The sequence below is a fragment of the Indicator indicator genome, chromosome 1, assembly GCF_027791375.1.
Source record: "Indicator indicator isolate 239-I01 chromosome 1, UM_Iind_1.1, whole genome shotgun sequence".
Taxonomy (NCBI): Eukaryota; Metazoa; Chordata; class Aves; order Piciformes; family Indicatoridae; genus Indicator; species Indicator indicator.
In genome coordinates, this window is record NC_072010.1 from 94,371,806 (window position 1) to 94,394,916 (window position 23,111).

The 23,111-nt window shown below is 43.5% G+C and overlaps 1 protein-coding gene across 1 annotated transcript in view; it reads left to right on the top strand.

Moving 5' to 3' along the window:
* The first annotated feature begins 15,392 nt into the window (after positions 1-15,392).
* LOC128968333 (ovostatin-like) overlaps positions 15,393-23,111 on the top strand; it is a 39,564-nt gene continuing 31,845 nt past the window's right edge. The window contains exons 1-6 of the mRNA XM_054382751.1: positions 15,393-15,457; positions 19,628-19,811; positions 20,503-20,659; positions 21,495-21,547; positions 22,085-22,105; positions 22,850-23,018. Coding sequence (XP_054238726.1) covers positions 15,393-15,457; positions 19,628-19,811; positions 20,503-20,659; positions 21,495-21,547; positions 22,085-22,105; positions 22,850-23,018 — 649 coding nt within the window. The remainder of the gene's footprint in view (positions 15,458-19,627; positions 19,812-20,502; positions 20,660-21,494; positions 21,548-22,084; positions 22,106-22,849; positions 23,019-23,111) is intronic.

Below are 23,111 nucleotides of genomic sequence, written 5' to 3' on the forward strand. Positions count from 1 at the left end.
CAGAGTCTTTCATTCTATGTAGTTCAGGCTCTAGGCTTTCACCTGTCCCTTGTCTTTCTACTCTGTCTTCTTGAGCTTTTTGGGTATTTCTCACTGAATTTGAAGTGTTTAAAACATAACACAAGATATTATCCAATTATATTTGTCCTTGTTTCTCTCTACAGTTTAGCAAAGATCAAAACAAACCCCAACTAATTATTATTTCTTTTATTCAAAATAACAAATTACTCTTCCTCATAAGTAGCCATCCTAGGCAGGCAGCATGTTCTACCACAACTACCGATTCAGCTGGAATTAAAAAACCAGTTTGTCTTGCTGGTCCTAAATATCCTTCAGAACAAGCTAGTGTGTAGCAGACTTTTTTGTGAGTGTGTCCGTTGATCTAATAGGATATTATTTTCTCCTACCATATTTGTATTGCACAGCATCACAGAATGTTAGGGGTTGGAAGGGACCTCTGAAAATCATTTAGTCCAACATCACTGCTAGAGCAGGTTCACCTAGATCAGGTTGCTACACATGGTTAGTAAACCATCTGCATGAGTCCATTCTTATTTGAGTCCTGGTGAAGCTGGTCTTTTTCTACTGAACATGAGAAAAGCAGAACTGAAAACCAGAAAGAGCACCTGAAAATCCAACCACTCAGAGCTGTCTTTTAAAGCTAGACACTCATTGCGTCTGGTTTTAGAACACTTGAGAGAACTGAGGGGCCACTTGGTGTGAGACTGAGGAACACCTGGCCTGTAGGGCCAAACAAGCCCAGCACAAAACCCAGACAGGCCTTGATGTGTCTAGACATGGTCCCCTTTCCCTGCTCCTTCCTGCAGAAAGTTGGGGTAACGTGGGAAAAGGAGCAAAGGGGACAGAACCATGCGTGTCTGGTAAACAAGTTTGCTTCTGGGGTGAGAGCACATGTACCGGCCACTGCTCCTCCCTGACCAGCTCTTATGTTTCTGCCTTTTATGACCACAGCCTGGCAGAATCCCTTTTCATTGGGTAACTATGTGCTGGCTTCAGTTGTCCTATTGGCCCAGTTGAATCTCGGGCAAGATATATATACAGGCCGATTTCCAGTTGCCCTTGCCTTGCTCCAACCTTGCTTAAGCCTTGCTTAAGCCTTGCTTGAACCTGATTGGACCTATCTTGCTTGAAGTTGCCTCAAGTTGCCTTGCTCTGCCTTGAGTGCCTGGTCCAGAGCCTGGGATAAAAGCCTCGAGCCTACAGATCCTGCAAGCCAGAGAAGCCACGAGCTTAGGAGCCAGAGCCAAGCCTGCTTCCCTTTGCAACCAGAATTTGCTGTGCCTCAGTTTACCCAGGACAAAGCAAGTGCCCGTTGCGAAGAACGCATTGAAAACCGCCCCGCCGTCTGCTGAAGCCAAGCCAGCTCGAGACCGTGTGGCCTTTCTTGCCAGCAACCTGCCGTGCCAGCGGCACACGAGAGCGACCCAAAAGCCTCAACAGCTTAATACACAGCAGCAGCACTCCCCACTTGGGTGGAATCAGCTGTGAGTAATTAATTCATTGCCTCTTTGGCTTAGTGGTTCTTGTTGAGTCTCCCCCTGCTGTGACTGAGTGCCATTTCGCTCCCAGGGGTTCTGTCTTTCTGAGGCTCCTACCAGCTTGCATAGAATTGTTAGAATTGTTATATTTGCCTAGATGCTGTACATTCCTACTGTAAATATACATTCTAACTATATATCAAACCTATTTAATAGTTTTTTGGCAATTTCTCATATTAATAAAACGTTATTAATATTTTTATTAATATTTTCCATATTGTTAATAAATTAAAGAATACGTTCCTCAACAATGCCTTGGCCTTCTGGAGTATAGCAGCTGTCTGGACAAAGGGATGTGGACTGGCTCTCTTACACCCTTCTGCTCTGTGTCAGTGGGTTGCAGTCAATACATCTGAAGCATGGCCAGAGAAAACTACATGGAGATCTGACACCTTGCTCAAGGGTTGGTGCTTCTGCTCATGCGCAAGGCTTACTTCCACTTCCCTGCCTCAAGTCCTTCCTCCCTGGTCAGATTCAGCAAGATTAGAGGCAAACACCAAGTCAGTCGGTGCCCATGTAAGTACTTCTTGGCCAGTTGACAATGCTGCTGCTTGACTCTCATGTCCTTCCTTCTCACTCACATGCAGTCTAAGTCCTGCTGAAGTCGTCTCCTTTAAACCACACTGCAAACCACATTAGAACAACTTGCTCTGAGCAGGCACTGTCACTAACAACTCCAAGTGTCATTCAAGATTTTCCTATTCCGTTTTACAGACTGCTGCACAACTAAGCCATGACTCACTGGCATAAGCAAAGGGATCACTGTGAGGAAATTTATGTATAACCACATGTTTCTTTTGAAATTATGTGAGAGCTGACAGCCTCCTGAGCTGAAGCCCTTGACAACATGTTTTCCTCCAGCCAGAAAACATGAGCCTGAGCTCCACCCTGTTGTTGTGTTCCTCAGGACTCCTATGGCCAAGCGCACAAGATGCGGGTGCCTTTCTATCTGTGCCTTCCTTCAAATCACAGAGCAGAATTACCATGAGAGGCTGGGACTGCAGGAGCTTCACCTTTCACAGTTAACAAAGGCCAGGTCCACAGGGACATCTAAGCATGTACACAGCAGCTAAGTTTTGGTGTGCTGCCCACTCAGGTGCCTTTTTCCTGTCTCCATCTCCCTCCGTTCAATCACTCTTTTCTCAGCAAAAATCTCTGTTTTGGTCCTTGGGGGCCACCGGTGGGGTTTCAGATGTTGGGGTTGAGGAGGGATTTTCCTGTGAGTATACAACAGGAGTCACTTTGTCCCTGAGATGGTAAGGAAAGCACAGCTGAAGAGCACTACAGGGAAGGGAGGAGCAGGTGAGAGCTGGCTCTTGCAGGGAGCAGCTGCAGGTGGAGAAGTGGATGAAAGAACATATGAGGAAATGGCTGAGAATGGAAATGAACTTGGCAGAAGTCAAGGGTGAAATCCGAACTTTCATCAGTCAGCGATTGGGCAACAAGTGCTGCAGCAGCAGTGGTGGCTGTGGCTGAGGTCCCACAAAGGGAGGATCCTGCCAGAGTCTGAACCCAGTGTGTGGGTCTCATGGTCCTACCCAGTACTTTGGGTGATGGTGCCAGCTGGCCAAGGCTCTGCCTGGCCAAAGGGTCCTGTGGTGCTGGGAGAAGAGCCACGCAAAACATCATGAAGGAGTCAGTGTTGCAATGGTAAAAGTTTTGACGGGGCTTCTGTCAGTCTATAACAGAGTGAGAGCTGAAATCCCCCTCCAACACCCCCTGGCTTCCCCCTCCTCTCAAGGGGCTGTGCTTCTTTCCCAAGGGGCCTTTCCCCATGTGGCCTCCCCCCCCCCCAGCCATGGACTCCCCCCAGACCCCCTTGGCAGAAGGCAGAGAGTCAAGAAGCAGAGAGGCTGTTAGATTTAGCTTGTCAAGGTCAGTATGCAAGTGTGTTATCTTCAGCCAGGAGAGAAAAGAAGCAGGCAGAAAAAGAGAAGACGGACTGTGAGAGTGCTCAACTCCCTGCTGTCCCGTATCTTGTTTAGAGTAGTGATTCTTAAACATTTCTGTCTCTCCAATGGAAGTGTTTAGAATAATCATTGTTTTGCTTTGTGACACCCAATAGTGATTTACTTACATTCTTTCACTTTCTCTGCTCAAACTTTGTGAAGGAAAATTTAGAAAACAGTCTTAAAACCATCACACAGTGGCACAAGTGGTGTCCCAGGGTGGTTGTTGTACTTCCACATGGGCCACACTTGAGGCTCTTAAAAGATAAGAGTGCTTCTGCTGAGTATTTACATGTCTGCAAGCATCAATGTTAGGAGCTGGATGTGCAGGGTGCCCAAGGCAAGTACAGATGATGGTGGTCTCTGCTCCTCTGCCACCTTTGGCCACGGGTAGCCAGCACAACCTGGTCTGCAGTTCTCCGCTTTTGCCGCTGAAGGAATGGAAACATTGCCATGGCAAATGCAGCTGGGGAAGGAGGCTCCAGGTTTTTCCTGTGTTTCCCTGCCCTCTTGCCCTGTTCTCTCTCATGTCCATAACAGATATGAGCCTTCTGCTTGTGGGCACATGCACCAATGCTTCCTTCACATTTACTTCAGTGGCAGCTTGTTGAGAATGAAAGTTCAGCTCATGCTGGTATTGCAGTGAGTCCATTAATTTGTTACTGTGATAACTGGTTTTTAGTGGGATTGCTGAACTGCAAGCAAGATGAGAGAACAACGGTCAGCCTTCTGGAGAGACCACAGCTTCCCCATTTTACTCCTGTGTGCGTGAAAGGCATGAGACAGAGGGGTTTTCCCAGTCGCTGCCTCTAGCTCTTCCTCTGTCTTGTCCCCGCAGATGTGGGACTTTGCCCTCTCGCACTTTATCATGCTGAGAGCTCCCTCTATGCTGTCACGATCCCACTTTGCCCAAAGCACTGAATCACCACCCATGTGCCATTGCTGACCTCTTTTCCTCTCTGCACTTCTTTCCTTTCTCCTTTGTGTCCATTTTCTCTCCCTTGACGTGGCTTGAAGGATCTGAACATGACTGGTGCTATTTGAGGCAGGTCTGACCATGCTCCCTCTGACTCCCTTTGCTCTGTCAAAGCTCACCTGTGCCCACGTCTCCTGTTCACAGCCCAGTCCTACAATTAAGGTATCTCCTGGAGTGCCCTGTGCACCTGGCAATAACCCCTATTCTTTGGAGATGCCTGCTTCCTCCTGTCACCCCATTGCTGGAAAAAGCGTGCTGGTCTTCACGTGTCACACGGGGCAATGACATTCTCAAAGAGGACTGGAAATTACTGGGCCACTGGCAGAGAGGTTGAAAGCAGTGGCACAGCTTGGATTTTGCAGGCCTCGGAGTCAGTATCCATCCTCCCCTCCTCCACTCCAGGCTTGCCCCATAGCTGGGAAAAATACCTTGTGATTAAGCAAAAGCAGATTATACTTGAAGAGATATGGGAGGACATAGGTTAGCATCACACTTGGTAGAGTTAGATAATTGTTGGATAATTGTTAAAGGGTGATCTTAAGAGATGTAATAACTGCAGCAGGTGACTTTGTTGCATTTGGAGTCCTGATGACCATTAAGGAATTCCTGCTTGGTTTATAAATTCCCCGCAGTATCAATATTTATTTCAGTGTCATTTACATCAGCAACATGCAGTTTGTGCTGCCACTGAGACCATTTCCCAATGCCTTAGGGATGTGTTTCTGTTCCATGTATTGTCTCTGAGGCTTAAAGAGATGAATGTTTCTTTCCCTTTGTCTCCACTGCAAGCCATTTCTGAAACCTGTTAGTAGAACAAGATGGAAAGATGAGGGTATTGTAGCTGTTCCTTGAGTCAAAGTGCTTCATGACAAGAGTTGCTATGAAACCCTGCAACGAACGAGCTGTGAACCTAAATGATAAGCAGGAAAAGTGGGGTGAAATGAGTAACAGTCACTGTCAGAAAGCAGCTTTTCCTGCCCTCCCAGGGTCTCCGCTGGAGGGTATGTCCAACGGGAAGATCCCAGAGGAGGTCCTGTCCATGTGCTCTTCACCTGAAAGAAAGGAAGTCAGAGTGCTCAGGCTGGATCAGGTTCCCAAGGGCTCTCTGAGAGTCATGGAAAGAATGACGTGGGAGACAACAGCCACTGGCCTTTGCATGGGCAGGCAGCTGTGGGAACTGAGGTGGTGTCTGTGGTGAGTGCAAATGAAGACCAGAAGACCTCCCACCCTGCCAGGGTAGAATTAGCGTGCTCAGCCCGCTCCCTGGAATGCCTGTACTCCAACACACGCAGCATGGGGAACAAACAGGAGGAGGTAGAAACCCATGTACGGTCAAGGGGTTATGGTCTGGTTGAGATTACAGAGACGTGGAGGGACAGCTCCCACGGCTGGAGTGTGGCCATGGATGGCTATGTCCTTTTTAGGAAAGACAGGTCAATAAAGCGAGGTGGTGGAGTTGCTGTCTATGTGACGGAGCAACTAGAATGGGTTGAGTTCAGCCTAGGGGTGGATGAGGGGCAAGTTGATAGTTTGCAGGTGCAAATTAAGGGGCAGGCCAGCATGGGTGACACTGTTGTGGGTGTTTGTTACAGACCACCTGATCAGGCTGGTGAAGTTGATGAGGTCTTCTACAGGCAGCTTACAGCAGCCTCACAATCACAGGCCCTGGTTGTCACGGGGGACTTTAACTACTCAGGTGTCTGCTGGAAGGCCTATGCAGCCAGCCAGCCACAGTCCAGGAGGTTCCTCCAGCGCAATGATGATAACTTCATGATGCAAATGGTGGAGGAACCAACTAGGAGAGGAGTGCTAGTGGACCTGATCCTCACCAACAAGGAGGGTCTGGTTGAAGCAGTGAAGGTTGAGGGCAGCCTTGGCTGCAGCGACCACAAGATGGTAGAGTTCAGGATCTTGTGTGATAGGAACCAAGTACCAAGCAAGATCACAACACTGGATTTCAGCAGGGCCAACTTTGGCCTTTTCAAGCAATTGCTAGGGGAATTCTCATGGGACAGGGCACTAGAAGGCAGAGGGGCCCAAGACAGTTGGTTAGTACTCAAGAGGTACTTCATCCAAAGGGTAGGAAATTGAGAAAGGGAGCCAGGAGACCCACATGGTTAAGTAGGGAGATGCTAAGCAAGCTGAGGTGGTACTGCCATGTCTGCATATTTATTTAAACATCTCCAGGAATGGTGACTCCACCACCTCCCTGGGCAGCCTACTGCAATGCTTGACATACTTTCAGTAAAGAAATTTTTTCCTCATATCCAACCTACACCTCCCCTGGTGCAACTTGAGGCCATTTCCTCTCATCCTGTCACTAGTTACCTTGGAGAAAAGACCACTGTGCAACTCACCACAACCACTTTTCAGGTAGTTGTAGAGAACAATAAGGTCATGTTAATTCCAAATCAACATTTGTCTGGAAAAAATCATTTGCAGCCCCCACCATCCTGCCCCATAGAAACCCAAATGTCCTTTTAAGCAGGCCCAACAGTACAAAGTGAGGCTTCGAGAATATACGTATACATGGAAACATTAATTGCCTGATTCAAATAAAGTGTATTAATTTCAGCAGACTGCAGTAGGGACAAGCTTACAAATCAGCTTGTTCTTCTAATAATGATATACTTTTAACCTGCCAACAGAGTGTAGTGCAGGATTATGAATTACTGGTTGAATCCCCATCCCTGGGAGTATTTAAAAGATGCAGAGATGTGGTGCTGGGAGACATGGTTTAGCATCAGATTTGGTAGAGCTGGGTAATGATTGGACTCAGTGATCTTCAAGGTCTTTTCAAGCCAAAATGGTTCTATGATTCTGTGATTTTGTGTATCTTTTTCACCATCTCCCCAGCCAACCAGCCCAGCCCTGGACACCTCTCTACTGCAGCAGTCATTGCAGCTGCCCAGGACTTCCTGGAGAGTATGCCCACCTGACCACTCCCTCAGGACCTCATCAACTCTCCCAGCCACTGGGGTCCAGACAGGAAGGATCCACTTATGGTTCCCTGCAATCCAACAACTCCCTTTGGGATTAATAAGTAAATAATAAATAAATAGATTAATTATAAAGACTACTGACTCCATTTACTGCTATGACAAAACATGTGTTTCTTCTCTCTCATGACTGAAGAACTTTACCTGCTGCCTGGAAAGCCAGAACTCTCCATAGGCACAGGGTGTAGAGGTTGTAGTCATCATGGTCTTTCTGAGGAGGTCTTCAAGTGTCTCCTGGTTTCCCTGAGATATCAGTTGCCGAATGTATGCTCCAGCTTGCTGACAGATGTGCCTAGGGATATCCCCACCAATGTGTCACCAGTCCTTCTCCTCTGTCTCGTCAGCACCCTTCTCTGTCTCTCTCCTTATCAGCCACTGTCTGCAGCATATATCAGTGTTTGTTATATTTAATGCAGGAACATCCATACAGTCACAGCTTTGCATTTAGTTTCCCTTTGCTTCCTGATTGCTAGTCTGAGTGCCTTTTACCACACCTGTGGCCACCACTCCCAATTCCTGACAGTTCCAGGACAACCAAGGACGTCACTTGAAGAGCTGTGCGTGATTGCTCCTGAATTACTGGGTAATCATCTTTAGATTATGAAAAATGTAATCATTGTTTATAATGACTTTATTCTTGCACAGCTTTGTAAGGGTGGTTTAGCATTGTCCAAGAGACACAGGGGAAGAGTCTAAGGCTGCAGTATCATCTCTATACCAGCTCTAGTTTGGACTGTGGTTGGAGGTCCTCATTCCCCTGCATGCAGGAGAGTCCTGACCTATATGGGAGGACTCTTTCTCATATTCCTTCAAGAACTGCTCTTTTTATTTCCTTCTGTGCAGCCTAAATAAGAGTCAGCAAGCTGCAACACAACAGTGTAATCCAGGAGTAAATCCAGGAGTAAATCCAGGTAAATCCATGATGCATATGTATCTGGTGCTCACAGTTGCATGGGAAAATCACAGAGTGGCTGGTGTCACTGTGATGGTAAGGATTTATTCCTTCAGTTTCAGAATGTCCTGTCACTTGCCAGAGGGACTCTGTATTCCAGTAGCCATATTTTCCACGGAAGCACCAGTTCACAAGCAGACTGGTTGTAGACTGGAGGTGACAAAGTCCAGTTCTAGGGATCTTCAGGTTTTCCTGGAGCTGTCAGTGGCCCAAAACATTCATAATCATAGAATCAAGTCTGACCATTCTCTAACTACCAAGTCCAGTGCGAAACCATGTCCCTTGACACCACATCTCTGCCTCTTTTAAACAACTTCAGAGATGGGCATTCAACCATTCAGCCTATTCTAATATTTGAGAACCCTTTCATTGCAGAATTTTCTTCTAATATCTAACTTAAACCTCCTCTGAGGCAACTTGAGGCTATTTCCTCTCAGAGCTTTGAAGCATCTAAAGTGTTTGTCCTGGAGAAAAAAAACAACAAACCTGATTTTTCTCCAGGGTGATCTTAGTGGTTGGAAAAAGTGAGGTGGACAGACAAAGTGATTTGATCTGCATCGTTTTTGTTCCCTGGACCCTGCAAGAATGTCTGTCTTTTTAGGCGGAATGGGAAGGAATGCAAAAGCCTTGATTTTGCTGCATGCAGTCACTCTTGAAGACTTCTCCAGCACTCTGTTGCTTAGAGACTATCTCTTTGAGCACCACCCTGTGCAAAACTATGTTGTTTAGCGTAGCAGGCTTGAAACAGTTACATGTGGCAGTTGTTTCATAGCAGCAAGAAGAAGTTTTCAGAAGCCTGGGAGTATTTGTGAGATTTAATAACACACCTGAACAATGTTGTGCACTAAATGGAAGTCTTGGAGCTGCAAGATGTGTTGGAGCCATTACTCATGCATTGCTCATAAGACTGGGAAAATCACATCTTAAAATACAAAGAGGGATGACATAACTTTATACAATACCTCTTAATGTCTTTAAACTACCGATTCTCCTGAACTACTGGCAGCCCATAAGACCATATTGAAGAGTTCTCAGCTTATCCATGAGACCATCTAGCCTTTATAGTGTTTTCAATTAGAAGTTTCATGATCCAGATGCTTTGTTACCTGCACATAGTAGTCCACTTGTCATTAGACCATGCAGATGGGAAAATGTTGCTCGTAAGTGCTCATTCCAACTTGTTTCTAGCTGATGCTATGGAGTGAACAGTGGGAGTTCGTTGCTCTTCAGTGAACTTCAACCTGAGCATACTTTTTGAAATGCTCTTTGTTTTTTTTGAACAACTTGATATGAAACCCAAATGAACTCCATTAATGATAGTAAGTTACTTAGAATCTGAATCTGGAGGAAACTGATTCTGATTAATTTTCCTTATAATAACATCCAAAATCTAAGATGCTGACATTTCAGGAGGGAAGCTCTCAGGTATGTTTATTTTAGCTCAACCACTGTTTGCCTTTTTTAAAGCCCTGTGTGTCAGCCTGCCTATCTCCACCTAAAGCAGCAGCACAACATAAATAAAGGAACAAGGAAAATAGTGAAGACAGGAACATTTTCTACTGAAGCTAAAATTACTTTTACCCTTTAAAAGGCTCCCTGGCACAGATTTTTGCCCTTTGCAATCAGGTGAAATACATGTTCAGGTTTCCTTCTGGCACATCACAAAATCTTAAGTTAAACTGATGTGTCACTGGTCTAATATTCTGAGCTAATTCAAAATAGCAGCAATGTAATTACTGCATCAGATTTACTGTTGTCCACAGATTGTTGGGTATTTTGTTGGGGGGGGGGGGCGGGTCGGGGAGAAATTTAATTTTGATATCAGATGGTTCTTTTAAAGACAGTAGTGTTTAATGCTTATTATTAACTAAAACAATAGGGAATAAAAGTTACTGTTTGCACTGCTCCTGCACCCTTCTTGACCTCATCTTCTATCCTTCTCATTACGTGTCCCTCTGTATTCTCTGGCAGGCTTCCCATTCCTATTGTTTCTGAAGAAAGATTGGTTATTAGTTTGGATTGTATTTGCCATTCTTTTTTTGAACTGCATTTTTAGCCATCCTTGATAGCTTTATGTCCTTCTGTTTTCATCATTTAGACACAGCAGATTCTTTTCAAGGATGAAAAAGTATTGTGGATCAAGAAAATGCTGTTTCAAGTGTTTAATACTCTATGAGTTCGTAATACTTTAGTTTTTATAGGTGAGCATAAAATACATTTCAGAAAGATGATATTGACAGCATACCTGTAACAAAGATCTTACAGGAACTGGACTATGTGCTGTTTACTCTTCTCAATATAGCAGTGTTACAGTGCTTGATATTACCTGTCTTTATTATTACAGCTAATGAGCAATATTAGATTCAAAGAATCATGGAATAATTATTGTTGGAAAAGACCTTTAAGATGATCAAGTCCATCCATTATCTAACTCTGCCAAGTCTGGGGCTAAACCACATCCCTCAACACCACAGGGTGTTGATACCTGTACCATCAGGGATGGGGATTCAGCCACCTTCATGAGGAGCCTCTTCCAGTGTTTGAGAACCTTTTCAGTCAAGAAGTTTCTTCTAATATCCAACCTAAGCCTCCTCTAGTGCAATTTGAGGACATTTCCTCTCATCCTATCACTTCTTGTTAGGCAGAAGAGACTAACTCGACTAACTCCCACCTCACTCCAGCCTCCTTTCAGGGATTTGTAGAGAGCAAGAAGGTCTCCCCTCAACCTCCTTTTTTCCAGGCTAAAAAACCTCAGTTCCCTCAGCTGCTCCTCACAAGACCTATTCTCCAGACCCTTCACCAGCTTCATCGCCCTTCTTGGAACTTGCTCTAGCACCAAAATGTCTTTCTTGTAGTGAAGGCCCCAAAACTGAACCCACTGCTCAAGATGTGGCCTCACCTGTGGTGTATACAGGGGGACAATCACTTCAATGTTCTTGATACAGGCCATTAGAAAAATATTCCTTCATCATGAGATGAAGTAATATACTCTACAAATGCACTACAACCTGCCTGTTTCTGGCAGACACTCAGAAATGCTAAAGCTTGCAAATCTAAGGGCTTGCAGATGGGGATGTGCCCTGGAACAGTGTCTGCTGTCTAGGAGAATACATCCAAAATATCTAAACTTTGAGACATAGACAATGCTATTCAGAGATATGCTGACTTTTTAAAAACAAAATATTTTATCAGATAATTTAATAAATGTGTTGTGGGAAAGCATTTCTCAAGTTACAGAAGAATTTCCTGAGGAGATCACAGGGTAGCAAATAGCCTGGGATTGTTGATGAGGGTATTTGTATAAGTGAAATGGAAGCTGGGGCTCTGGCCTCACATGTACCCATTTAAGAGAAAGAACCTAGATAACAGAACAGGTATTGTAGTGTGAGGTGTATTGTTTGTATGTCATATCAAGTGAAGTCATGGCTTAGTACTCTCAGTCCCTAAGTGTTATGTAAATCTAAAGTGGAACCACAGAAGAGAAACAAGTAATTATGTAATACTCATTCTTCTGGAAAATCCAAGGCTACACTGCAGAAACCTGCTTATATTTCCATCCAACTTCCTGATGTTTCTCTGACACAAAGGAAAACTGACACTCTGTCAGGCTGTGCTGTCATTTAGCATGATCTGGACAGGCTGGAGAGTTGGGCTGAGGGAAACCTCATGAAGTTCAACAAGGGCAAGCGAAGAGTCCTGAACCTAGGGAGGAATAACCCCCTGCACTAGTACAGGGTAGGGGCTGACCTGGAGAGTAGCTTTGTGGAGAAGGACCTGGGAGTGTGGTGGACAACAGGACAACCAGGATCCAGCAATATGCCCTCCTGGCCAAGAAGGCCAATGGTATCCTGGGATGCATTCAGAAGAATGTGGCCAGCAGGCCAAGGGAGGTTCTCCTGTTCCTCTACTCTGCACTGCTGAGGCCACACCTGGAATATTGTATTCAGTTCTGGGCTTCCCAGTTCAAGAAGGACAAAGAATTACTGGAGAGAGTCCAGAGGAGAGCCAATGAGATGATGAAGGGACTGGAAACATCTGCCTTAGAGGGAAAGGCTGAGAGACTTGGGGCTGTTTGTCCTGTAGAAGAGGAGACTGAGGGTGGGTCTCATGAATGCTTATCAATATCTAAAGTGTGAGTGTCAGGAAGATGGAGCCAGACTCTTCTCGTGGTGTTCAGGGACAGAGCAAAGGGCAATGGACACATAGTTGAACACATGTAAACAGAAAGGAAACATGTAAACAGATGGAAAAACTTCCCTTTGAAGGTGGCAGAGCACTGGACCTGGCTGCCCAGAGATATTGTGGATTCTCCTTTTCTGGAGGCATTCCAAACCCACGTGGAAGTTCCTCTGTGATTTACTCTAGATGATCCTGCTCTAGTAGGGGGTGTCGGACTAGGTGATCTTCAGAAGTCCCTTCCAATCCCCACCATTGTGTGATTCTGCAAACATCGCTACTGTACAGAAAATTCCTCTAGTATCAGTAATTTGACTAATGAATTCATTATCTTGTTTCCAGAGATAAGTGTGCTCTTCACTTGCCATGAACATAATGCCTTCGAATATTTCTATTTTTCAAATGCTTTGTCTTTTTCTATTTTTACCATGTCTATGTATCAAGAAGAAATTGTCTTATGTTTATGCTAAAGGCATGATGCACTTAAATAAAGAATGAGCTTCAGGAGCAGTTTATACCAGGGGCCCTGAAATTAATTCTTGTTTCCTTCTCCCTCCTTAGTTCTTTTTGCTTTTTTTTTGGCTATTACTTGGTCCCAGTTTAAAGGTATGACACATTTCAAAGTTGCAAAACTAAACATGTCTATGACATAACTTAGCAGGCACAGTGGTGTTGGTTTAAAGGTTGAACTTGATGATCTTAGAGGTCTTCTCCTATCTTAATGATTCTATGATTCTATATTAGCTGAATTCTGCCCTCACAACTAATGCAGCAGCTTTCTTCACAATGTGACTGCCTTTGTTTCCACACCAACAAGCTACCACTTAACTTGTCGCTTTAATGTTAAGTCATTTGGGGAAGTTTTGTGCAATACTTCTCACTAACACTTTAGTGGTGATAAAAAGTAGGTGTAGGTGCACATGGATAATTTTCTGTGTGCCTTAACTTGGTCATCAGAACGCTTCTGAGAATCTGGGTAGGGAAGCTGGTTAAGCATGGGTAGTTTAGGTGTGACATAGTTTAGATGATCTATTGTAAGAATAATCCCTGTATGGCTGAGTCGTTAGCAAAAATGTATTATATCACGAGAAGTGAAACGGATAGAATCCAGCTCTCAACAGTCTCACATCCATTTGTAGGATATCACTCTAGCAGTAATTTCCTTCTCACGTCCTTTACCCCTGAAATAACTCCAGCCTCACTCTGCATTGCCTAACACCTTTCTTCAGTGGCCCTAGCTCTCCTGGTGCAACTTGAGGTCATTTCTTCCCCTCCTATCACTTGTTGTTAAGGAGAAGTCACCTAACACCCACCTCACCACAACCTGCTTTCAAACAGTTGGAGAGAGAGATGAAGCTCTGTGTCTATATTTGCTCCTCGGTACAAGAAAGACATTGATAGACTACACAGAGTCTAGGGGAAGGTCACTGCATTGGTCAGTGGATGCACAAACCTATAGGAAGAAACTGAGGTAGTCTCATTTATTTAGTCCATTGAAACAATGCTAAGAGGAATATAATTGCAGTCTTGTAAATTATGATTATTGAGAAGGCAAAATCAGCTTCTTTTTGGGGTGCACAGTGAAAGGACAAGAAGCAATGGACAGAAGTTACAGTAATAGAAATTCTGATTTAAGGGAAAAAAGTCTTCACAACATGAATAGTTAAGCATGGGAGCAGATGTCCAGAAGTGATGTGAACTCGCCATCCTTGGAGATATTCAAAGCATAACTGGACAAGTTTTGAAGCTAGCCCTGCATAAAAGAAGAGATTGGACCACATGATGTCAGGAGATCCCTTTCTATACAAATTATTTAATGATTCTTGATTATTCTGAAACTCAGTCAGGTTTACTAAAAATTCACCAACAGACTTACAAGTTGTTTGGAATTTAGATTAGACATTAGGAAGAACTTCTTACCCATTAGGGTTGTGAGGCAATGAGACAGAGAATTTTTGGAGGCTCCAGGTCTGGAAGTATTCAATGCCAGCTTGAGTGGAGCCTTAAGCAACCTGGTCTAGTAGGAAGTGTTCCTGCCCATGGCAGGAGAGTTGGAACTAGATGACTTTTAAGGTCCCTTCCAAGCAAAACCATTCTGTGATTCTGTGATTCTGTGATGAGGCAATCAGGATGAGGATGGAGAGAAAGTTTACTCCAGATAAGTAAAGAAATGAAGTAATGCTGTCAGATTCCTTTCCCTGGAGATACACTTGTCCTGGCCACTGACAAAAATGCAGACAATTAGCCAACTTAATTGCTGAATGTTACTGTGTGCAGTAAGAAACCCAGATTACAACTAGATGCTTCCTTCCGTGCCATGCTGAATGTCTTATTCCTGTGCAGGCATGTAACAGGACTGTGTTATGATGACTTCTGTCTTGTGAGATTTATCTACAGGTGATCTTCACAGAACAAGGAAATACTTCAGCAGTGGCAAATGCTAATGAGTTGAAACATTAAAGAACCCTTTAGTTAATGACACAATAGGGAGAGGCTGGCTTCAGTAGAGCATTGAGATGGGCAGAAACCGGTTTGGCTTATGATGACTTACAAAGCTCTGTGAAATATGAGAGCTTTCCTAAGCTATTGTTTCAGAGTTCACAGAGTGTGAGAACCAACAGCAGAGAGGAAGAAGAACATATGCAAATTTTATTTAAATCTCGTTTGTTAGAATATCATTGAAGTCATGGAGGAGGAGCATCATCTCAGAGTAGTTTAAAAGCCTGAAGACAGGTTGAGCACTTGAGATCAGTTTCTCTTCTTTCTTCTTCACAGACAGAGATGTGGTCAAGAATTCTTCTGAGTATTCTGTCCTTGAACTGGATTGCCACAGTGTCTTCTGAACCGTAAGAGATCATGCATTCTGTGATTTCATGACAATTTGCTTTAATGTATTTTCTAATAGATTATTTCTTCTCAGACACTGCTATATACAAACTTAAAGAATGATAGAATTGTAGAATCATTTTGGTTGGAAAACACCTTTAACATCATTGTGTCCAACCATTATCTAAATCTACCAAGTCTGGTGCTAAACCAGATGTTTAAGACCTAGATTCTGAAACCTATCTGAAATAGAAGTGACATTGAGGCATCATTTGGAAGGATGCTCTCCATCATAAAACTGCTCTGAACTCCGATTTGAATGACAGAAACCTAGAACTGGAGCAGATGAAATATGAAGAGTGTGGGTAAAATGGAGAGGAGACTCAAGACTAGACTAGCAAGTAATACTAATTACCAGGGTTATTGTGCATCAGCAGTACAGAAGGAGGATGTTGTATGAGGAGGCCAAATAATAGCTGGAACTGGGGTTGTTCAGTATGGAGAAAAGGCTGAGGGGAGACCTCATTGCTGTTTGCAAGAATCAAACTACCTGAAAGGAGGTTGGAGCAAGGTGTGGGTTGAACTCTTTTCCCTAGTAAGGAGGGAAATGACCTCAGTTTGCACCAGGGGAGGTTTACATTGGATATTAGAAGAAACTTCTTCACAGAAAGTGTTCTCAAACGTTGGAACAGGTTCCCCAGGGAGGTGATTGGATCCACATCCCTGGAGGTATTTAAAAGATGCAGAGATGTGGTGCTGAGGGACATGGTTTAGCACCAAACTTGGTAGAGTTAGATGATGGTTGCCCTCAATGATCTTAGGGGTCTTTTTCAATCAAAACAGTTCGATGATTCCATGACTGTTTGGTGCTAGGGACTATGCTGAATGGCAGTCCTAGTATTAGTATTAGTGCTAGGATTATTATCAGTATCAGTATTAGTTTTACACCTATTGTGCTGTCCTAGCTTCTACAGGACTGTTAATGTCTATGGTTTTATACAAACAGAAATATACCAAATTAGAGCTAAAATCCCTTTGTCTGAAGTTCTAAAGGAGAACATTATGAAAGTCAAAGTGCTTTTCTCATCTGATGGTTTTAATAATTTTCCTTTTGGTCTTAGTTTATCATGCAGTCTGAATTTGGCAAGTGAAAATAATAACAATAAAGGCAATAAGAGCAAGCAAAGCTGCATGACAAAGGGAAAGGATCCAATTACCAAGAAAAGGTTGTGCAATTCCTATTGAACTGCAAAACCAACTCAACAATTCTGTCATACATTATTTGGAAAGACCAGTTTGGGTAGCAGAGAACCAGTGTCCAGCAGCAGAACCTTAGCCAAATGCAGCAAATTCCTCTATTTTCAGAGGAAGGATTTGGGGAAGGGAGGCTGCCCTAATTCTCTGGAGAGCAGGATAAATAAAAAAGTACAATGGAAGAGAGAAGGAAAGGAAGCAATACAGGGTGAGGCACAGAAGCAGCGAAGAATGTGCAGGTTAGGTAGGCTGAGTGTTCCCAGGAATATTCTGCAAAATGGAAAAGAAGGATCATTTCTTGTGCATCAGGTTGATTGACTTAGGATATGTCAGTTCACACTGGGAGGAGGAGACAACCAGAGAAAACAAAATTAAAAATTTGTTGCAACTGTTAACTGGGTTTGTTTAGCCTGGAGGAATGAAGGTTGAGGGGAGACCTTTGTGCTTTCTACAGCTCCCTGAAAGGTGGTTGGAGCCAGGTGGGGGTTCATCTCTTCTTCCTAGTAACAGGTGATGAATGAAAGGAAATGGCCTCAAGTTGCACCAGGGGAGGTTTAGACTGGATAGTAGAATAAACTGTCATGGAGACACACACAAAAGAGCCAGCAACAGCCACCTCTAAATGTGGGTTTATTGTAATTGCTTCTTCCAGCACAATAAAATTACATGTGTGGATGCCAGTTGGGAGTATACTGCTACACAATCAGTTCAGCTGTCTAGAGATGGATGAAGCAAAATGTGCGCTCACTCAGAAAGGAAAAAATCTCCCACTCAGGGTACCCAAAATATTTCACCAAGGGGAGATAGGGAGGAGAGGTGGGTGAGGTCTCCTTAGACTATGTCCCAGTCTGGGGCAGGATCAGAACTTCTGGGCCTGTACGTTAACATGTCTTCAAACCTCAAGCTGATCTTTATCAGCTCCAAGCAAGCCTTGGCCCTTTGTCCAGTGTCTGCCAGGCTTTATTGTTTGTCAAGGTGGTTGTACTACAGAAACTTTCTCACTGAAAGGGTTCTCAAAGACTGGAATAGGCTACCAAGGGAGGTCACAGAATCACAGGATGCTAGGTATTGGAAGGGACCTCTGGAGATCTTTGAGTTCAACCTCTCTGCCAGAGCAGGACCATATAATCTAGCAGAGGTCGCACAGGAACACATCCAGAGGGGCCTTGAAAGTCTCCAGAGAAGGAGACTCTACAACCTACTTGGGAAGCCTGTTCCAGTGCTCTGTGACCCTTATAGTGAAGTTTTTCCTCATATTGAGGTGGAACTTCCTGTGTGGTAGTTTACATCCATTGCCCCTTGTCCTATCAGAGGGTGCAAGTGAGAAGAGGCTGTCCCTTCCTTCTTGACACCCTGCCCTTATATATTTATATATATAAATATAAATATATCTCAGTCTTCTCCTCCCCAGACTAAAAAGCCCCAGGTCTCTCAGCCTTTCCTCATAAGGCACATGCTCCAGACCCTTAATCATCCTTGTAACACTCCGTTGGACTTTTTCAAGTAGATCTCTGTGTCTCTGTGCCTCTTGAAATGGGGAGTCCAGAACTGGATGCAATATACCAGGTGAGGTCTCGCCAGGACAGAGTAGAAGGGGAGGAGAACCTCCCTCAGTCTGCTGGACACACTCTTCTTAATGCACCCTAGGATATCTCTTGGCCACAAGGGCACATTGCTGTCCCATGGATAACTTGTTGTCCACCAGGACTCCCAGGTCCTTCTTCACAGGGCTGCTCTCCAGCAGATCACCTCCCAACCTGTACTGGTGCAGTTTATTATTCCTTCCCAGATGCAGGACTCTGCACTTGTCCTTGTTGAACTTCATTTGGTTCCTCTGTGCCCAGCTCTCCAGCCTGTCCAAGTCTTGCTGAATGGCCACACAGCCTTCAGGTGTCTCAGCCAAGCCTCCCAGTATGGCATCATCAGCAAACTTGCTGAGCAGACACTCTGTCCCATCATGAATGTCACTGACAAAGATGTTGAACAGGACCAGACCCCGCACTGATCCCTGAGGGGCTCTGCTAGTTACAGGTGGTTGAATCCCCATCCTTGACGGTGTTTAAAAGACACAGAGATGTGGTGCTGAGGGACTTGGTTTAGCACCAGACTTGGTAGAGTTAGAGAATGGCTTGACTTCATGATCTTCAAGGTCTTTTCCAATCAAAACAATAGTATAATGCTATGATTCTATGACTATCATTTTTTCATTTATCTCAAAATGAAGCTGAATGTCACCCCTCCTTATGCTCTCATAAACCTCTCAGAGGTTTAAGTATACAGACTGGTGATGTAATATGGTGATAAACGTAGCCATGCTTCTTCGGTGTTACTTTAGTAATTGGAGCTCTGTACATACCTGGAATGGGTAGATGCAGTATCATGCCATTTAACAGACTGAACAGAATTATGCCAGTCTTCAGGGGACTTACTGCTCTCTACAACTACCCAAATGGAGGTTGTAGACCAATAGGTCTCTTCTCCCAACTAGTAATAGGATGAGAGGAAATAGTCTCCAATTGTGCCAGGGGAGGTTTGGATTGGATATTAGCAAAAATTTGTTGACTGGAAGAGTGGTCAAGCATTCAAACAGGTTGTCCAGGGAAGTGTTCTTGGATGTGTTAAAAAAAAATGTGGTCATGACAATTCAGGATATGGTTTGGTGGGCATGGTGGTGCTGGGTTAAAGGTTGGACTTGATGATTTCAGATATCTTTTCTAATCTTAAAGATTCTATGATTCTTTCAATTGAGATGGACTGTATTTTCTTATCACATTAGTCAAAATTAATTGAAGGAAATAGAAATTCTTCCACTGGTTTGAGTAAGTTCTGAACCATGTCTCCCTCCACACATGGCATTTCTATGGTATTTTCCTCTACTTCTTGCTCTGACTTCCCTCCATGACTGAACAGTCTGATCTGGTCTTGCATTCTCACAGTCAGTACGTGCTGCTGGTCCCAACAACAGTGCGGAGTGACTCTCCGCAGACTGCTTGTGTGCAGTTCCACAACCTCAGTGAGCCTCTGACCCTGAGCACCACCCTGGAGTATGGCAGTATCCAGAAGACTCTATTTGAGGAATCTGTGACAAAGAATGATTTCTTCAAGTGCTATGAGTTCAAGGTATTTTCCCTTTTGAGACTGCTGAAGAGGGTGTAGAAGCTGAAAATACTTCTGAGAGCAACTCTCCTTGTCAAGAAGACAAAGAGTGCAGGCAGGGAATAGGACAAAAAAAGATAAATTGCTGGAAAGGCTGAAAATATAGACAGGAAAAAGAGAGACATATGGACTCTGAGGGGAAGCCGGAGAAAGACTTCCATCTCCATTCACAGAGTCAGCAGCAAAAAGCTTTTGATTGCCATCAGAGATGCATGTGCCTTATATGGAACAGTCATAAATGTCAAGCTGGAGAACCCAGCCAGGCCATGTTCATTCCGTTTCCTGTTACTCTACATGACTTGGGCTGATATGACAAACAAATTCCAAGATTTGATATTCCAGATTACTGCAGAGGGAAACACTTCAGAAATTAGCTATTCAGCTGGGGCAACTTTACATATAGACAGGTAGCTACATGAGATGAGGATATGCATAGGACAAGGCATAGCTCAGACTCAGTATCTGATGACAGATTCTGGGACTTACAGAGCAGAAATTCCCAAAGGTTATTTCACTGTCAATGTCTTCTAACGATTTTGCACAAGTCATTTGTGATTCACATGGCAGTCAGTATCTTACTCAAGAACCCAGAGCACCAGGGCATCTCAACATATCTCATTTATTGCTTTTCCTCTGGTGTTTTGTTTCTCTCCAGGTTCCTTCTGCTACTTCTGACCCACTGGCATTTATTTCATTCTCTGCCAAAGGCAATACAGTCGACTTATCTGAGAGAAGATCAGTGGCGATTCAAAATGTGGATAATACTGTCTTTATCCAGATGGATAAACCCATCTACAAACCAGGACAAACAGGTGGCTGAGGAGATTTGAGTTACTGAACTGGGAAATGGAGTGCAAGTGTGGGTCTAGAATGACAAGGACTTCTTGTGCAATAAAAGATCCTAGGCTAGGACAGCCATGAGCAATCATTCAAATAGTTTGTAATTATCATCTGAGGTTTGACTCATCAAAAGTCAGCAAAAAATAGAACCACTTCACAAAACTGTAATCAATGAGTAGAGTTAATGTGCTTTTACTGAGTCATTGCATTTCTACTAGGTTTATTGAGGTTGGTCACATAAAAGTGTCCTTAAAAATACAGAAAGCAATAGGTTAAGCTTGGAATTAAGTAAGCATGCAATATCCTGTCAACAGTTCTCTCTACTTAGCTGCTAATTTGATTCCATTGTAATATTTAAATGACAGCATGAGCTGTAATATACTTAGCTATTTCTTTAGTATAATTATAGTTTAGTGCTGCACAGAATTTACACTTAGAATTTCCTTGTCTTTGAATTTTTTCATCTCATTGGTTTGTATAAATAGGTTTGGGGTTTTTTTGGAAATGTTCCAAAGAAAGTTTCCTAAAAACAGAAGTTCTTCTAGAAGAACTGAAGGCTGCACAGAGTATTTGTATTTACTATAGATTTTACTTTAATTTCAGTGGTCAGAACTGAAGATATTTCAGCTACTGAGTTTATTTTGGTTTTCTTTTTCATTGGCTAAAATAATAAAATACTTTCTAGTTCTCTGGGGACTCTTTATTACTCCTGAAATATATGGGCAAACTTTGTTTCAGTTATATGCTGTAAATGCCTTACCAATGATAAAGTAAATTACCCTTTTAATTCTCCTACATCTTTTTCAGTGAGGTTTCGTGTTGTTGCTTTAGACACTCAGTTCAGACCTGTTGAGGAGACGGTAAGTATGAGTGATAATCAAGATTTTTCAGGCACTCTCTGGAGGCACCTGTTCACTGAGGCTCTCTCACTCAGAAATTTAATTTAAAGGTCCTAGGATAGGCCTCCCGACGTTTTTGGAGAACTGCTGTAACTCTTGAGCTTCACACTCTATCTTTCCCCTTCCTTTATAGAGGGGAAAGAGGCTGAAAGCATTCCTGGAAATCTCTCACAATACTCAGGTTTTGCAGTCACTTTACCTGCTTCAGCTATTTAGAAAGAGATAAGTTCACTAGCAGGTTATCCTCTTTAAATTTTCTCTTTAATTACAGATATGAGTTTCAAATTGTTTCATTGTCCCGGTCTTCTGTACCTAGAAAGGTCTTCACAGCCTTCTTTATGTTCTAGTGTATCTCAAGCTCCACAGTTAATGTCTTGATCATAGAATCCTCTAGGTTAGAAAAGACCTTTAAGATCATTGAGTCCACACATTTAAGATCATTGAGTGCACAGCACATTTTGATCTTCTTTTTTCCTTTCTCTTTTTCTCTTCCTCCAGTATCTCCGAATCATCATCGAGGTAAGAGATGGTTCGTGTCATTAAAGCACGGGTTGCGTTGGAAAGACTACACTTCATCATTCCCTATGTGGTGTCAATAGCTGAGGGGAGATTCATCCATTGCACGCTGTCTAAAGCCAATGGACTTGGAGGTTGAACAGTGGCAGTACCCATTATAAAACACTAGAGGAATAAAAATCAGCAGAACTGGAGATGTTAGTCAGCAGTGGCTTGGGGTTGTTGTTGTGTCTTTTGTTAGGATTCAAACAAGAGTGTCCAGTGTGGTCTTACTTTGGTAGGACTACAGTACCTGAGTTGGTGAAATAGTCTCATTCTTATACAAGCTATACAGTAACTTTCCAAAATGCCTTGTTCTGCTAACAAGGAACCAGTCTTCTATCATGTTTTGCATCATTAGATGTGAGGCCTCTAAAGGAAGCCAGTGTAATATCCCTGTTTTACAGAAGGACTTGTGTTACAAAGACTTCTGCTAGAAGAGCTACAGATAAGCATCCTGACTTCCAATCAGGTAGTATTTCTGAATGATTTGAGATCATCTGGCAGTGCAGCTAACTTTTAGTTAAACATAAACTTAGGCCTGTTTAATCCACAAGGGAAGTCAGAGCAGGTGTCATCAGCCCAAACTCACATTCTCCCTGTGATGAACTTAGCCACTACGCCAGGACACAAAATTTGAAAGAAGCCAGGAAGGCAAAAAACCAGGTTTATAAAGGTTTTGATACATCTCTTTCTTCCACTCTCCAGGATCCAGAGCAAAACAAGATCTTCCAGTGGTTGGAGGTAGCATCTAAGCACGGAATTGTCCAGCTCTCCTTTTCACTAATTCCAGAACCTATTCTTGGGTCCTACCACATCACTGTGGAAAAGAAGTCAGGTCAAAAACACTACCAGTTCTTCAGGGTGGAAGAATATGGTAAGCAAAGTTGTGGACTGCTCTGCCCTAGTAATGAGGCTGGCTCTGCCTGAATCAGATTAGGAGTGCCTAGTACAGAGTTTCCTGCTTACT